Source organism: Ursus maritimus, unplaced genomic scaffold (assembly GCF_017311325.1).
Source record: "Ursus maritimus isolate PB19 unplaced genomic scaffold, ASM1731132v1 scaffold_7, whole genome shotgun sequence".
Lineage (NCBI taxonomy): Eukaryota > Metazoa > Chordata > Mammalia > Carnivora > Ursidae > Ursus > Ursus maritimus.
In genome coordinates, this window is record NW_024426885.1 from 15,670,568 (window position 1) to 15,688,514 (window position 17,947).

The 17,947-nt window shown below is 38.4% G+C and overlaps 1 protein-coding gene across 1 annotated transcript in view; it reads right to left on the bottom strand.

The window, feature by feature from the left end:
- The window catches only part of TRUB1 (TruB pseudouridine synthase family member 1), a 35,642-nt gene extending 21,380 nt beyond the window's left edge, over positions 1–14,262 (bottom strand). Inside the window, exons 1-3 of the mRNA XM_008684881.2 lie at positions 13,922–14,262; positions 10,571–10,669; positions 2,535–2,590 (exon numbers count right to left, since the gene is read on the bottom strand). Of these exons, the coding sequence (XP_008683103.2) occupies positions 2,535–2,590; positions 10,571–10,669; positions 13,922–14,207 (441 nt within the window). The 5' untranslated portion in view covers positions 14,208–14,262. The remainder of the gene's footprint in view (positions 1–2,534; positions 2,591–10,570; positions 10,670–13,921) is intronic.
- Positions 14,263–17,947: the final 3,685 nt, after the last annotated feature.

Below are 17,947 nucleotides of genomic sequence, written 5' to 3' on the forward strand. Positions count from 1 at the left end.
ATATTTTTTAATGAAGTAGAAGGAAAAATACCAACAGGACATTGTACATAGGGTTAAAGCTGCTTGACGAAATTTTTGCTTTTTGTTTTTTTTAAGATTTTATTTATTCATTTATTTGAGAAAGAGAGAGAGAGACACCGAGCATGCACACGAACTAGGGGGAGGGGCAGCGGGAGAGGGAGAAGCAGGCTCCCCCGCTAAGCAGGGAATCCAACCAGGGCTCTATACCAGGACCCTGAGACCATGACCTGAGCCGAAAGCTTAATGGACTGAACCACTCAGGCACCCCTGAAATTTTTGTTTTTTATACGTGTATGTGTATATAGGGTCACAATGTAAAATGAATTTCCAACTATGGGTCTTGGTCAAAAAATTTTTGAAAGCAATCTCTAAGATTCCTTCCAGTGCTAAGACAAAATCAATTTTAAAAAATTCATTAAAAATTTTTTACTTTTGATAAAAATGTAATATTCCACATACTTAAATTTAAATGACTTAATTTTTTAAACAGGTACATAATCTAAAATTAAAAGTGTAAGAAAAACAAATAGCTAACAAGATAAAAATGTCTATTTTTGAAATGTGAAGCATCCAAGAACTAGGTTTCTGTAATAAGATGCACCTGGGATTTTCTATTTAGGATACAGTCATCCGAGGATCAGTGATTTCACTGTATGACATTCAGCTTTCCTAGCTGAATACCAAAATGGTTCGTGATAAATAAAGCTTAAACTACAGCCAATGATGTATTTACATTTCCGGTCATATTTCTGCAAATACGCCTGGAATTTATATGTAAAACCTTTCAACAGTGTGTTGTATTTGTGCTTTTGGGAGGAGGGGAGAAGTGAATAATGAATACTCCAATGAATGCAACATCTTTTATCTTGGAGTAAAAGAAAAAATCCTTAATGCAAACATATCTTTTTGGTTATAATTATAAAAGTGATTTGTTCAGTGTAAAGATTTCGGAAAATACTAAATAATGTGAAAAAAGAAAACAAAAATCATTCATAATTCTGCATCAATGTAACCACTGTCTATACTTTGGGAGAAGTAACAAATATTAAGAAGAAACAAATATTAAACAAATGGTGAAACCCTGTATCAGAGAAAAATTTTAAAAGCCATGTGTAAGTATTTAAGCACAATGCACAAATTTAGCAAAACCATCAAACTCTGCCATTCTAACACAATTCTTATATTCTGTGATTTTTCAACACCAATATTTGAAAGATTATGCAGTAAGACAAACTGAAATTTTTCCATTTATCTAAGGTATTAAGATCCTTTCCAACTGAAAGATACAGGTTTCTATTCCAGTTGATAACTAAAATGGGATGTCAAAGACAGTATGTTCTCGAGGGCTTTTTATTTTAAGAAAAGCTTACTTAGACCACTGCCACTCAAAGTGTGCTCCATGAGCCAGCATCCGCAATGAGATAAGCTCAGAAAATGAGGCTCTTTAGAAACTTATTTAGCAATTTGATGTTGCCATAGCATTTAAATTATATTTTACAAAAGTCATTAGTCTGCAATAAGCTGGAAGGTTTATTTCAATGGTCCTCGACCATATATGTATTTTAAGAAACAATTTAGACAAGTTCATTTTACCAACTATTCATATCCCACTTAGAGGAAGGGTTTTAAAACACATAAAAAGTCCAGGAACTTGCTGAAATTCTTCTCTACCAAGTGGTTTATTAATCTTCCCTGCATAGGCATTTTCGCTGGTCCCTAGCTGCAACTATTATAACCAGCACCTCACTGCCAATCAGAATACAGATATGATTGTCTCTCTTAGAGCTGCAAGAGACTCTAGAGGGGATCAAATCATTCTTCCTAAGGAAAAACTAAGAGGCCCAGAGAGGTTAACTCCTTTGACAGGCTGACCTCTATTTCAATGTTCCTTCTACCCTGCTGTTTTGCATGAGGGTTCTTGCTGACTGCCTGAAGCTATCCACAGATTTACAGCTCTCCTGTCCCTGCATAAACCTTCCTCTCTCTCCTCAACTGCCTCAAAAAATGCTTTTTGATTTAGCCAAGGTTACTCTCACAGATGAATGATGTAACTTATCACCCTAAAAAAGCCTCACTTGTCTTTAGTAAACATTTTGTAACCAGTGAACAAAGCAGGTCTTTTGCTGAAAAGTGTATGGGTTACAAAATGGTATTCTTTCTTTTTTTAACGGTATTGTTTCTATAAAAATTTCAAGGTTTAAAAAAAATCTGCCAATAGAATTTATGATCTGTAAGTTCTCTTTCATCTACGAAATATATAAAAAGACAACAGAATTTTTAAAATGATAAGCACTGCAGAGTTTTTGCTTCTATAAATCAATTTGTTGAAGAATTTCCAATTTATAGTCTCAATATTTTGAATCTCAGATATCATGATCAACATAATTAATACTCAGGAATAACATCTGTAAATGCAATGTACACAATTTTTTAACTGATTAAAATCCAAAACATAGGTCATTAAGAAAAACATTCAAGAGAAAAGAAAAACAAAAGTATTCTAGTGTTCTTACCTTGGACCCTGACAACATACTGGTCAACATTTTTGTTCCCCTTCCAATTCCAACCACTATAAATCAAAGAAAGAAATATTATGACACTCTAGTCTGAAAACTAGATTTTTGAAATATCTATATATTTTGGTCAAAAATTTTTGGTACATGTAATATAAAGTTGGAAAGAACATGTATGTTGCACAACTAGAGGGCTCCAATCAGTTGAACTTATCATGCAACTTAGAAATTCTAAAGAGAGGATGGGTGGGACACTTTCTTTTCCCTCTCAAAGTGTTAAACATGATAGAAAACTCAACCCAGACAATTACATAATGAAAAACTTTAGAACACCCTCAGAGGACTCACTGGAATTTTATATGTGGATCAGTGAAAAATACATAGTACAATTTAAACCACAGTATGAGAAAGCCTTTTGATAGAGTTCATTAACAAACAAAGCAAAAGCCATCATCATAACTAATGAACCATTTAAAAATGATTAGTGTCCAGCAGTATACAATCAAGAAAACAGAAACATAACAGATCAACCAAACACTAAGAAAAATACAAGGTAAAATGAGAGCTTGGAGAATGTATACTCACACAGACCACATATTAAGTACAACAATGCCCCACCTCTCGCTTCAATTTCAAACATTATTTATCCTTACGACAACACATTTCACCAGGAGAGAATGAGAGTTTACAATCATATCTTCACTTAACAGAAAGCAAATTTTCATAAGAACTGAGGTATTTCTCATCAATGGATACAATTTTGTAAAGGAACACAGTATAAACACCACAATTTCAGAATTGCAAGAAAAAACAAGAAATGATTGACCAGCTAAAAGAATTATCACAATTATTTGTAGCAGATATCATTCATTGCATTTACCATGTATCAAATTCCAGTCTAAATGTTTTCCATTCATTAGCTCATTTAATCCTTATAACAACTCTAAAAAATAATACAATTATCCCTATTTTATAGATGAGGAAACTGAGACAGAGGGAGACTAAGCACTTTGCCCAGCATCTAACAACTAGTATATGGTGGAGTTGAAATTCAGACCAGACTAATAGTAGACCCCCTTTCTTTTCATTCTTCTGCCACCTTACTCATCTAAGCTTTCTTTCCACTGCCATTAACCTAATTAGCCGAAACCACTACCAACCTGACTGTTCTACATTCTATCCCTTTCTCTTCCACTGCATACCATTTTATAACCATTTCTGATTACCTCTACTGCACACTACAAAGCCCCCCAACTATCTAGTGTTCAAAATCCATCCTTCGAAACCCAGCTCAAATCTCAACCCCTATATAAAGTCATCCCAAATGCCCCCAAGCTTCTATGATGGAGTCATATTAGTTCAATGACTAGATAAAAACAACGGTCTGCCTTTAGTGTCCTTTGTCGAGCATCATACTCTTCAAACGATAGCTGCTACTCTCCAGAAAAAAAACTTTGTATCATAACAAAGATCCAGTGCAACTGTGTTCCGTTCAAGAATCCCCAGTCAGTATTTCTGGAGCAGCTACTATGCACACAGTCCCAAGAACACTACTTTTAATGGAACAGAACATTTCCTGACGTTGAAAGAGTTTATAACCTCATGGGGAAAATAAAATGCAGATAAGGGAAATTGCAAGTGCGCAAAAAAATGGTGTATGAATAAATGAGTGAATAATGCTAAACAGCAGTAAGAGTTTATGAGTAAGAGTCAAAATGAACACAGAATAATTGCTGTAGGAGGTCAAAGAAGGGAGTACTCTAAACCACTAAAGAGGCCAGATAATGCTTCATTCAAGCACTTCAAACAGAGCTTGAGATAGGCCTTAAAGGATGTTTAGAATTTGAGCACACAGAGAGGCGCCTGGGTGGCTCAGTCATTAAGCATCTGCCTTCGGCTCAGGGCATGATCCTGGCATTCTGGGATCGAGCCCCACATCAGGCTCCTCCGCTGGGAGCCTGCCTCTTCCTCTCCCACTCCCCCTGCTTGTGCTCCCTCTCTCCCTGGCTGTCTCTCTCTCTGTCAAATAAATAAATAAATAAATAAAATCTTTAAAAAAAAAAAAGAAAGAAAGAATTTGAGCATACAGAGAAGAGAGAAGCATGTCCTGAAAAAGGAACAAACTGCACAAATTCTCAGATACAAGAACGAGCACAGTGGGTTGATCAACCAGAGTGCAGGTGTCTTAGAAGAGGCTGACATGTTTGACTTCATCATGGTTGAAACACTGATTTCTCTGCTAGGTCAGTGATCCAGAATGATAGGATTTGAAACAAGAAGGCATTTTAAAGTTACCCAGCTTAACCTTCTCATTCTATAACCAAGGCCCACTGAAGCCAGGTGATTAGTGAAAGCAGAATTCTAGGAAGAGTACTACAAAAGTGGTATGTAGAAAGATTATTTGGAGGTGAGGCCCAGCCAACCAGTAGCTTTTCATTCAAGGGACAGTTTACTGGACAGAATTTTTACTCAGCTTTTTTTCTCATTCAATCATTCAACGTTTTATTCAGTACTTATTATACAGACACAGAAGTAAGTAAGGCCTAGTTTCAGCCCTTTGTGAGTTAACAAAAACAAAGAATAGAATGAAGTTTTACATTAGCACCGTAAAAGAGTAAGGTGGGCAGGCTGCACGTGCAGGAGAGAGCGTTTCAGCCAAATATGGAAAGGTCAGTAGGATTTCTAATACTGAAAAAGACAGAAATGAGCAGTTTGTCTGAAAAGAAAGGCATGAACAGAGACACAACAGTCTGAAAAGTGGGAAGAATTAGGAGAATGAATGAGTAACAGAGTTTGCCAAGCACTATCTCACAATGACTACTCTCTCCATCTCCCAAACTTCCTGTGCTCAAATGTCTGCCTATAAAAAATCCACTATCTCCAAACGTATCCAAATGTCCTAGTATTCTACTTTAAATGATGAGAGCCACTTTGGAACAGACAAGGGTATGACACATGTAATTCCAAAGCTTTTGCAGTTCAAAGTTTCAACCATCTTAAAAGACCTGTCTTTCCACTCTGGAAATCTATCTTAATAATCCAAAATGAAATCCAAAATTAGTCTTATAACAAAACTCTGCTAAGATCAATGACCTCAAATAGGGAAATGGTTAAATAATTGTATTTGACTGCTAGGACAGAACATTATGTTGCCCTCAAAAATAATGTTTACTTCCTTCTTGGAACTGCTTTTTCTGTATCCCATAAGTTTTGGTATGTTGTGTTTCTATTTTCATTTGTTTCAAGATATTCTTTGATTTTCTCTTTGACCCACTGGTTGTTCAAAGTGCGTTAATTTCTACATATTTGTGAGTTTTCTAGCTTTCCTACTGTAATAGATTTTTTAGTTTCATACTACTGTGGTTGGAGAAGATACTTGATATGATTTCAATACTTAAAACATACACAATTATATTTGTCAATTATTCTTCAGTAAAGTTTAAAAAAAGAAAAATGTCTACCAAAAGTTCTTTAACATAAAAATGATTGTGATATGATGTTGTTAAAAAAAAAAAAGGATACAGGGACACCTGGGTGTCACAGCTGTTAAGCGTCTGCCTTCAGCTCAGGGCGTGATCCCAGCGATCTGGGATCGAGCCCCACATCAGGCTCTTCTGCTATGAGCCTGCTTCTTCCTCTCCCACTCCCCCTGCTTGTGTTCCCTCTCTCGCTGGCTGTCTCTATCTCTGTCGAATAAATAAAATCTTTAAGAAAAAAAAAAAAAGGATACAAATGTATATATAATAAAACAGCTCAACTTAAAAATTTTGCAATAGATATAAAGCTAGGAGAAAATGTAGCAAAAATGTCAGTGACTATTGCTGAAGGTGAAAAATAGCTAATTTTTAACTTTATGTTTTCTAAATTTTTTTTCAGTAATTTTATAACCTCTAAAGTTAAAAAAATAATAATTTTTTAAAAGATTTTATTTACTTATTTGTCAGAGAGAGAGAGCACAAGCAGGGCGAGTGGCAGGCAGAGGGAGAAGCGGGCTCCCTGTTGAGCAAGGAGCCTGCCACACGACTTGATACCAGGACCCTGGGATCATGACCTGAGCTGAAGGCAGACACTTAACCAACTGAGCCACCAAGGCGCCCCCCAAAATAATTTTAAAGTGACAGGCAGAAACTGAGATTCCATTTCAGGTGATTTATAATAAATGGGTGTATTCGTTTCCTACTGCTGCTGTAACAAGTTACCAACTTAGTAGTTTAAAACAACGAACTTATTATCTTACAGTTCTGGAGATCAGAAGTCTGAAATGAGTTTTACTAACCTAAAAATCAGGGTGTCTACATGGCTGCAGTCTTTTCTGAAGGCCCTATGGGAGAATCTCTCTAGAGCCTTTCTATGGGAGGCTCCTTGCCTTTCCTAGCTTCTAGAGGCTGCTGACATTTCTTGGCTCAGTGACTCCCTTCCTCATTCAAAGCCAGCAATCACCTCACTCCAACCACTGCTTCCACTGCCACATCTCTCTCTTCTGGCTCCTCTTCCACTTTTAAAGACTGCTGTGATTACACAGGGTCCACCTGGATATTCCAAGATAATCTGTTTATCTTAAAGGCAGCTCATTAGCAACCTTAATTCTCCCTTGTGATAGAACCTAACATACATTGTGACAGAACCTTCATAGATTCTGGGGGTGCTGGGTGGCTCAATCAGTTAAGCATCTGCCTTCCGCTCAAGTCACAATCCCAGGGTCCTGGGATCGAGCCTCAAGTTGGGCTCCCTACTCAGCAAGGAGCCTGCTTCTCCCTCTCCTTCTGCCTGCCACTCTGCCTGTTTGTGCTCTCTCTCAAATAAATAAATCTTTAAAAAAAAAAAAAGAAGAACCTTCATAGATTCTGGAGGTTATGACATAGGCATATTTAGGGGGCCAATATTCTACTTACCATAGGATTTTTAAGAATCTTGCAAGCCCTCTTTATAGAATTATATAAGTCATATATATTATATATAATATAGGTTAATAGAATTATAAACCCAAACTTCAGATTATATCTGAAATTGTCAACTAAATTCTTAAATCTGTACCATTAATATTACAAGGGAAAAAAATCCAAGCAAAAACAGTCTACATGTTGAAAGTAAAAGTGTATTTTTTTCACATAGGACCAGTTTTGTCCAAAAAAAAAAAAAAAAAGACCTTTATAAAGCACTTGACAGAGTATAGCATATATCTGTACATTACAGATATCTCATATATTTCAATAAATCTACTGAAAGTTAATGGTAGATGTTACTTACCCCTTTCAAGAGATAAACAATAGAGATTCAGAGGTTATAGATTTTCCCAGGCTGTGTATACTTAGTAAGTAAAGCAGCCAGCTCACAAACTCATGATGATGAGAACCCTGTGTTTATTCCACCATAAAACAAAAATCAACTTCTAAGTCTCCAGAACTACTCATTTGAACAATGAATACCCTTTATTCTATGACTAAATATCTACATTTTTTTTTAACTTTATTCCTCATTGGGAACTACAGGTATTAGAAGAAAAATTAAGAAATTTGACATATGCACAGATTATATCATCATAAAGGTTCCGGGGTATCAAATATAAATTAAGCCTTCAAATAGGAAATGATGTGCAATGCAATTTCTTCCACTCATATGAATCTTAGCCAAATGCCAGCCTTTCATAATACTAAAATGGAAATTTCAACAAAATCACTTAACTTGAGGGTAAAAAATAAACTTATTTATTCACTGCCTTGAATATCACTATTTTCTGCATACCAATGAGTAAAAACTACCAGAAATGAATACAATTCATCTGTTCATAAATAAACAGCAGACCTTATCCTGTCTCTTATATTTTTGGTGTTGGCCTTGGAAAGCAGTAGAACAGAATGGTTACAATGAATAGGCTTCAACTCAAGGAGAACTGATAAAAACCTTGAAGCCATTTTTAGGACCAGTCGCAAAGAACGCTGTGACTGCTAGGTAATCCTGCCATGGGCATGGCAGGAGGGCAGGAGGCCCAGGTATCTGCCATGCCAGGTTAGGGCAGAAGCTCTGGAACTGAGCACATCTGGCTTGAAATCTTGACTCTGCCACAAACTATGACAATGCACTCTCTCTCTGGGTCTTCATTTCTTCTTCTGTAAAATGAGGAATAATAACACCTACCTTACAGGTTTACAAGAGGATTAAAGTATATAATTTATGTATGCCCTAAGCTGAAGACTTCATGCATAGTATGTTGCTCATTAAATGATTATCATTAGTTATGGTAAGAAGCAATAACTTTAAGTTGTCAGAATTTGCCTATTCAAGTTCTCTAATTCAGGAAAATGGACTTTCTTGTGTTTTTTTAAATCTATGTAAAGATTTTTCTCCAAATGTATTTGGAGAAAATGTAAAGATATTTCTCCAAAGGAATTAAATAAAAACTGTAATTTTTGAAAATGCAAAATCATACATTGTTTCTAACTTTCTTGAAGAATAGAATTTTCTTCACCAAATTTACCCTTTTCTTCTAAATAAGCATTCACTTCCTTTGGATGGCTTAGATGAGGTTTGTTGTTTGTACCTAATTTTTTAGCTCTAATAAAATGTACTGGCACTGTAGCATAGTATTTTATAAACCATGAATCACAACCCATTAGTGCATCATGAAATAAATTTAGTGGATTATCAACATGAAAAAAAATGAAATAAAATACAAAACACCAAACCATGTAAAAAAGTAAGTACTGTCCTACAGAACTCTGTTTCTAGGATGTGGGGACAGGAATCCCAACATATGTATTTCTGTGACTATGGAGAGAGTTCTACAAAAAGTTTGCAAAACATACTCTACTCTGTGGATACACACTTAAGCAGTCTGTAAAGGTAAACTTTAGAACCTATACCAGAGGCATTAAAAAAAAAAAAGAATAAAAAGGGATAAGTGATTTTTCTCCTGTTAATCAATTCCACCAATTTGCCTCCATAAGCAATAATGCTCACTGTATCTCCAAGAGAAAGTGTGACTTCCTCTCAGGAACCATAAGGCTCACATTCTCAAAAGAGCTGATCTCAGAGATGAAATCTGAGACAAAAAAAAGGGCAAAATACCTTGTCAGGAATCCCCAACAAGACACTCCACGTTGGAAGATTCATACATGGCTACTACAGGGACATAGTAATAATTTTACATAGTAGGATCATAAGGGAAAAGGACACTGGAGAAATCCACACATAAGTTTCCTTATTCTCTCTTCCTCCTATGACGGGGAACACTTGAGCACGTTCCTTTCTCCAAAATGTAAAAAGTGTATGCAATGTTCCTACTCAGGGAAGCTTATTAGAAACTCAGCACCCGGGGTGCCTGAGTGGCACAACGATTAAGCGTCTGCCTACAGCTCATGGCGTGATCCTGGCGTTATGGGATCGAGCCCCACATCAGGCTCCTCCGCTATGAGCCTGCTTCTTCCTCTCCCACTCCCCCTGCTTGTGTTCCCTCTCTCGCTGGCTGTCTCTATCTCTGTCGAATAAATAAATAAAATCTTTAAAAAAAAAAAAAAAGGAAAGAAACTCAGCACCTAAAGTTCTTAATTGGGGGAGATGAGGATGGTTACCCAGACACACCTGCCCAAGCGGTAGGACAAAATTCCAGACTCCTAAAAGGAAAGCAGGTGTTCGGCATACACCGCACTGTTCACACCAACAGCTGGGGCACAGCAAACCACCCTTATCAGATAGGGAGGGATGGGAACACTCTCAAAATCCAAGTTCCCAGATGCCTACCAAGAGCAAGCCTCGCAAGCAGGCCTTTCTAACCTAGTGATTTCAGACCTGCTACATTAATTCTTTTCTTCACAGATACAAATCCTTTCTCAAAGTCCCATCCACACACAAAAGTGGCTATTTCTAATAGCTTGGTATATTTTTACCACTTAAGGGCTTCTTTAGAAGATGGCATTATAAATCCAGTGGATCTGAAATACTCCAAAAGACTGGAAATGGCATGGCTTTATTCGTTCTCAATCAATATTTTTCTCTATAATAAGTGGTAGTTACATCAAACTTCCATTCATATCTCTTACCCAGAACTCCTCGGGCTGCACTGTCTAGCGTCCCTCCATGTCCAATTTTTAGAGTCTGCTTTTTCCTTTTGGTCCATTCTGGAGAAGGCATTCCAGCTTCTATGAGAGTAATTGGATGAGAAATAGCAATTAGCAAGACAAATGAAGATCTCCATAAATATGGGGGGAGGGTGGATGGAGTACTCAAAACAAAAATGACTGTACAAACTTAACAGATTAGGGGGAAAAATTTTTTTTTAAACGTGAGTGAATATCCAGGCTCACCCTGAAAAACCTAGTAAATTCCTAGGAGTTGGGTGGGCTGTTACAGAATGATGAAAAGAAGTTAGTTTTTATACAGGCAGCTAGTTTTAAAAGTTCTTGATTTCATTTCTAATTCTCTCTGGTTTCCTGGTATTCTTTGCTGGTACTCCTAATGTCAGGAGTACCTTTCAAAAGGCTACTTCTAAGAACATTAAGTTCCCAAACTATCTATTTTTGTTGCCCTTCTCTCCAGATCAAAATTCTCATTTCCTTTAAGAAGCCAATCTTAACAAAAGGTTGTGTGGGAAGTAGGTTAACAGTTAAGTTGCCTCTTAAACTCTGAAGCATTTAGATAAAAAAGAAAATGCCAACCTGGGCCACCTCATCTTCCTATTGTAAAGATAAACTGAAATAATGTTATCTGAAAGTTCTCTGGAAACTATACAGCACTCTGACAATAAGTTATTATTATTACTATCCTTATTATTATTATATATATCAATACCTTGACAGAATATTGGCCACTGAACTTCAAATGAGAAAGGAAAGAACAGCTGTATTGATCTACATCTCCCAAACTCATCAAACTTCCCTTATAACCACTGACACAGAGAAGATAAAAAATAGAGCAAAAGAAATGAAAAGAGAGGACAGAGAAAAGAAAAGAAGGGAAGCGGAGCAATGATGGAGAAGACAGAATAGACGGCCAAAAGGATGTGCTGGGTTGCCTGGCCTGACCACATAATTACAGAACACCATCTGTCTGGAACACAGCCCTCATGCCACTCTCTGATTACATCACCATGCTTGGAAGGGCCTGGCTGTCTGCTTTAACACAAACGCATACGGACAGGCCCAGGCTTCAAACCTTTCACCTTTCACTTGCAATTCACCATGGACCTCTCATCTATAAATTCATAGAAAACTTTTGGAGAACTCTCTGTATTTTTCAACCTGACACTCCTTAGAGTATGAAGACCGACAAACCTGCTTCTTCCTTTTGTGTCCAAATTTACCTCTCTCAAGTTTGAAGACACACCACCTCTACTATATTGGAATTTGGTTCACCTTATTGGTAACATTTATGGAAGAATTTCTCCTAAGGTCTTTTCTAGCTATAAAATTCTTACGTTTTGGGCTTTGAAGGATTCACATAGACAAAAAAGAGCAAGGATTTTAAGTATAATATGAATCAATATAGGGAAAGGCCAGAAGTGTTAATAGAGGCTATGACCATTAACGGTGGCCTGAATCGGTGGGTGTCAAACCTGGCTGGCATCAGAATGTGTGGCCTTGAAATTCCTATCTTTTAGAACCTTCCCAGGTAGCCTGGTCTAACTAACATACTCACAGAATAGACCAATCAAAGCAATATAGAAATGGAGTAATGAGAATATCTGCAACTGAGTGAGAGGCTTCTAGAAGATGGCCTCACAACAGCCTTGAAACAATGTTTTAACCAAGTTTCAACAAGGGACTTTAGCTCTTAGAGGCAGATTAACCAGAAGGCCAGGATATGGCTTTAATCCCATCAGACTCCTGTGTGAGAGGAAGAATGGTAATCATTACCTTGTGAATCAAAAAAGCCCTAGTTCCGCTAACAAATCAGGCCAAATGGAAGCAATTGTATGTAGGAAACAACTCTATGATGACACCACAAAGTTTATTCTTAATGCAAGTCCTTCCTTCAACATCCCCTATATGACCCATTCTTACAGGTTACAAAGTAAAGGGGGAGTATAACAAAAGAATGAGTAGATATGACACCGGAATTAAACATCTGCAAGAGTGTACCTATAGTCATTAAAATGCCATTTGAATCCGTATTGTGTCAGTTTTAATCAACAAATTCCTATCAGAATAATTTGTTTTTGCATTTTTAAAAAAGTATAATAAAGTTTGCCAAGGCACACTAAACAATGTTAAAAAGTTAGTTCCTGGGTCAGTCAGTTAAGTCAGCTAATTCCTGATTTGGGCTCAGGTCATGATCTCAGGGTCTTGAGATCAAGCCCCTCTTCAGGCTCCATGCTCAGCAAGGGAGTCGGCTTGAGAGCCTCTCCCTCTCCTTCTGCCTCTTCCCCCTGCTTGTGCTCTCTCTCTCTCTAAAATCAATAAATCTTAAAAAGAAGAAGGAGGAGGGGGAAGGGGAGAAGAAACGTTCCTGTACTGTTTTTTAATGGAAAGACAGGGCAGGGCCAAATTCAGGAAAGCCCTGAATATGCAGCTAAATAGTTTTACCACCAAAGTCTGCAGAAATTTCTATGCTAGAAGCTCAGTTAAGAGAAAAGACTGTATCTTTCATCTTCACAGCTCTATAGGTTAGATCTGGCTTATTGTAGGTGTCCAATAAATCTAAAGTTCCTTGATGTCACTGTCAGAAATAATCTACTGGGCTGATGAACCGAGAGATCCTCCAGGCTTTTCTAATATTCTCCCAGTGTACATGAAGAAACAAACAAAAAAGAATGCTCTTAAATTACACTTAGTGTTCCTCAAAATGTGGTCCAAAGGCCACTTACACCAGAATCACCCGGAGGAACAGTTTAAAAATGGTTTCCTAAAAAATACCCCAGAACCGCAAAATCACAATTTCTGGAAGGGCAGGGATCGGGACTCTGCATTTGCACAAGGGACTCTATTCTCATGCCCGCTGTGTGAAAACCACTGCGTTAAAGTCTTGGTTAATCACGTAATATCTGCATCTCCAAACTATTTTTAAGAATGCAACTTCGGGGGTAGAGAACCAGTGCTTCCTTCAGGTGGGGTTTATCAACGTGAGCCAAACAAAAGTCTCCTGGGCGATCAAATTACAGAATATTAGTTTGCCCAAGGAAAGAGGTTTATTTGTGTAAGTGTGGGGTTTTGTGTTTTGTTTTTTGTTCTTCCCTTGAGAACAAAAACTGCCAACTAGGCTACAGGAGTTCACGTCAGGGCAAGTCCAAGCCCAAGATGCCCCAGATTTCTGTCCAGAGCTAATTCGGTGGTCATCCTCCCTTTCCCCTCCTTTTAATTCTCGAGCCACAAGTTCGCAAAAAAGCCCATTGGCTCTCTGCGGCTTCCGCCCTCGCGGCAACCGCCTCAGCCTGGTCCCCACCCGGGCTGCAGTACCTGCTAGCAGCTTCTCCTTCAGCCGATTCAGCAGCTCGGCTGAAGTGGGCCCTTTGGGCTTGTGCACGGCGAACACGCCGCTCAGGGACAGCAGCTTAGTAGCCAAAGCGGCCTTGGAGACCCTGGCTTCGGATCCGGTTCTGGCAGCGGCCGCAACGGCCGCGACTGCAGCCGTCGCTGATGAGGTGGCGGCCGTTGCTGCGGCTGTTCCTGCAGTTTCAGGGACCAGGGCTGTGTCTGTTTCCAAAGGTGACGACGATACCACTGCCGCCTCAGCAGCTGCCATACTTTGTAGCCCAGACCTATTTTGTATCTGGAGTCACACTCTAATGACGCAACAGGAGTGCGCCCGACGTCCCTCCATCTTTCCCATACTTCGAAATTGTGCTGGCGGGAGGGGCGGTCGCAAGGGCATGTGGGAATTGTAGTCCATGGCCTTCTGTAGGCTGAGGGGACTGTACCTTCTGAGGGCTCCGGTGAAGTTGTTTTTCTCCTGTGGTCCCATCTGCCTCCTAGGTCGGGTTAGCTCGCTGCTGCAGGTGTAATTTGGAGTTCCAGTCCTAAACTCTTGAACCCAAACACGAAGTCTGTGTATATATTCGGCGGGCAATCTCCTTACATCCCATCTGCCCACCCGCCTTCCAGAACTAAGAGGACCCAACTTACAAAAATAGAAAACTTAAAATACAGATTTTGCCGCGGTTTGTAAAGAATCATGGCTCCCTCGGTTCACTGCTTTATTCGATTTATCGTGCCCTCGGATTCACGATTCAGAATTCAAATACACCTAAAGGTAAGCTCTTTAAAGAAAGGAAACTACCTGATCACTGCTGTATCCCCATTGCCTCATACATAGTGGGTGCTTAACTAAATACTTTGGAATGAATAAATGGATACGAGTTCTTCAAATTCCCAAAAGAAACTTCTAGGCCAAGCCAATGCTACATCACTTGAGCTTATTTTGATGCATTCCTGTCCACCCCACCCCGTATGACCCTCGCTGTAATTCTTAATAAGTTTAAGATTTTTAATACTTAAAAAAAAATTTTTAATACTCATTCTTCTGTGGATTGCATCCCTTAGTAAACCATTGCTTAAATATTAAAAGGCACTATTGCAATTCATAAAATTAAATTTTACTTTCGATTTGAGACTTTGTTTCTGGAAGTTATTTATGCCCGCATCGAAATTCAGGAACATTGTTCTGATCCTGGCACAAGGTAGAGTGGAGAAAAAGTCTTCATTTTACTTCTGCTTCAAATACATTAAATGATAGTATGAGTATTGTGAGACAGATAAAGTTTGTCTTCATTGTTTCCCCAAGTTTCCTTACAGCCACCTTTCTCCTCATCATCCTCTTGCAGCTTAAAACCTACTATACTATACTATACTATACTATACTATACTATACTAATGATGCCTCTTTCCTGCTCAAAATTACCAATTATGGAACTTGCCCCATTCATCCAACAAATACACAAAACAACAATGTTTCTTTTTTTTTTTTTTAAGATTTATTTATCTATTTATTTATTTGACAGAGAGAGAAAGACAGCCATCGAGAGAGGGAACATAGGCAGGGGGAGTGGGAGAAGGAGAAGCAGGCTCCCAGCAGAGGAGCCTGATGTGGGGCTCGATCCCAGAACGCCAGGATCACGCCCTGAGCCAAAGGCAGATGCTTAATGACTGAGCCACCCAGGTGCCCTAAAACAACAATGTTTCAAATGTAGTATTTATTTCTATATTTTCATCTTTCCCCATTTCAGTCAGATTGCCAGACTCTCATTAAATCTTTGGGGTACACGGCAGTGTAAATGTACTTAATGCCACAGAAATGAACACTTAAACATGGTTAAGATGGAAAATTTTATGTAATGTATATTATACCACAGAAAGAAAGGCCAAAAAAATCTTTGGGGAGTTTTTGCAATGTGGAAAGCTGAATTGGAAATGGCAGTCACTTACTGTTATGGTCTATTCTAAAAGCCTAAGCTAAATAAAAACACTATGCATGGGGGTGTGTTGGAGGCCAGAAGAGAATAGAATTATTTTGAGAATAAAGACAGAGAAAGTGAAGGAGTTGCAGGTTCCATGATTACCTGAGTGGATACTTGAGCCTGCTTCCAGATTTTTCCTTTCCCAGGAAAGTGCCACAACTTCAGAAGGGATGACTGCACCCTAGGAAGCAAAACATCCTTTAGCCTCGGCACAGATTTCTGTGCTCTCTTGGCCAGAAGCAGAGAGCCAGGGACTTAAGAGAAAGTTTAAAGCAGGATTGAACAATATCAACTTGAGGATTAGAGAGCCTTTTCCCAGTGGTCTAGACATCAATAATCTTCCCTAATTCTTTTGTGACTCCAGGGTGGAGAGAGTGGAGGGAGAACAGAAATAGAGGTGAAATATAATGCTTCCATTTGAATTTTCCACCATGCCAGTGCAGAATCAGAGTTAATTCGATTAAAAGAAAACAGAAGAGCCCTGGGTGTCATATGCAAGTGAAAAAATCACTAAATTCTACACCTGAAACCAATTTTACCATAGATGTTAACTAACTAGATATAAATAAAAACTTGAAAAAAAAAACAGAAAAATGGATATTTTTGCACATTTTATTTCTGGAATGCCAGGGAACAGCAAAATTAATTCTACTCTGCTATCAAATCTGTACTCTTGGCATCAGATGCATCGAGCTCTTATTTTCTGAGGTAACCAACATCTCCCACATTGAGCAAGCCTTGAATTTACAATTTATCTTACTTAATATGTGTATGAATTAGGATTCTTTCGTTGGGAGTGACAGAAATTGATCCAGTTTAAAATCTGTCAGAAGGATTTTTAAAAAAGGATTTATCAGAAGTATATTGGAATGTTACGCAGAACCTGAAAAGTTCTCTCTCAGGTTCTCTCTCTCCACCCACATCCTCTTTTTCTGCTACTCTCTTGTGTCTTCGTGCTTCTCTTTTGCTTCTAACAGGCTTTTTTTTTTTCTACTCCTCATTCTACAGTCTGGGTTTAAACCATCCTGTTTTGATCTACCTCCAAAAATACCCTGGATGGAGTCCGCCTTGGCCACCTACGGAACATAGTGCTTCTCTCACTTTGTCCCTTCATCTTTCTTCACTTTCCTACTTGATTTTTCTCCATAGCACGTTTTACATGACATACCAAATATTTACTTATTTTGTTTAATGTCTTATTTCCTCCATCAGAACGCAAGCTCCATGAGGAATTTTTTGTATATTTTATTCATGGCTATGTCTCCAAGGCCTGGAAAAGTGTCACACGTGGTACTCAATAAATAGTTGTTGAATAACTGAATGAATAAACATGGCAGCTTCAAAAGAAACCATGTAAATACAGGGGAGTTAGTGACAGTTTCCAGAAAAGTAGAGTGCTGAATACATAAAGTAATAGACGTATGTTCCAAGTGTAGCCTCAATACTTTTATCTCCATTTTTGTGTATGTATGGAACTGATGCAAAGAGAAAATATGATCACTTCATGCTATATAATTAAACCCCAACTTTCTAGACCAGCTTCCATGCTGCCCTCAACTACCCAGTCATCTCCAAGGGTTGTTCATTAATGAGACTTAAAAATTGATAATACTCTCAGGTTTGATTCCAAATCTGTCACTGGCTCTACCATGATTGCATTCTTGGGGCACTTCTTTGATCCTTGCCATAGGCATGTATGCCTGGGAAAGCTGTTCTTTACAAAGTCTTCTCCAATTATTGCTCATCTATACAACTTCCTATAGACAGTAGAAGCATAGAAAATAGTGCTTGGGGGTGCCTGGGTGGCTCAGTCAGTTAGGCGTCTGCCTGCAGCTCAGGTCATGGTCTCCAGGTCCTGGGATCAAGCCCCGCATCGGGCTTCTTGCTCAGTGGGGAGTCTGCTTCTCCCTCTCCCTCTGCATCTGCCCCATACTTGTGCACTCTTGCTGTCTCTCTCTCAAATAAATACAATCTTAAAAAAAAAAAAGAATATAGTGCTTGATGAGAACTTCTAGACCATATAATGTAA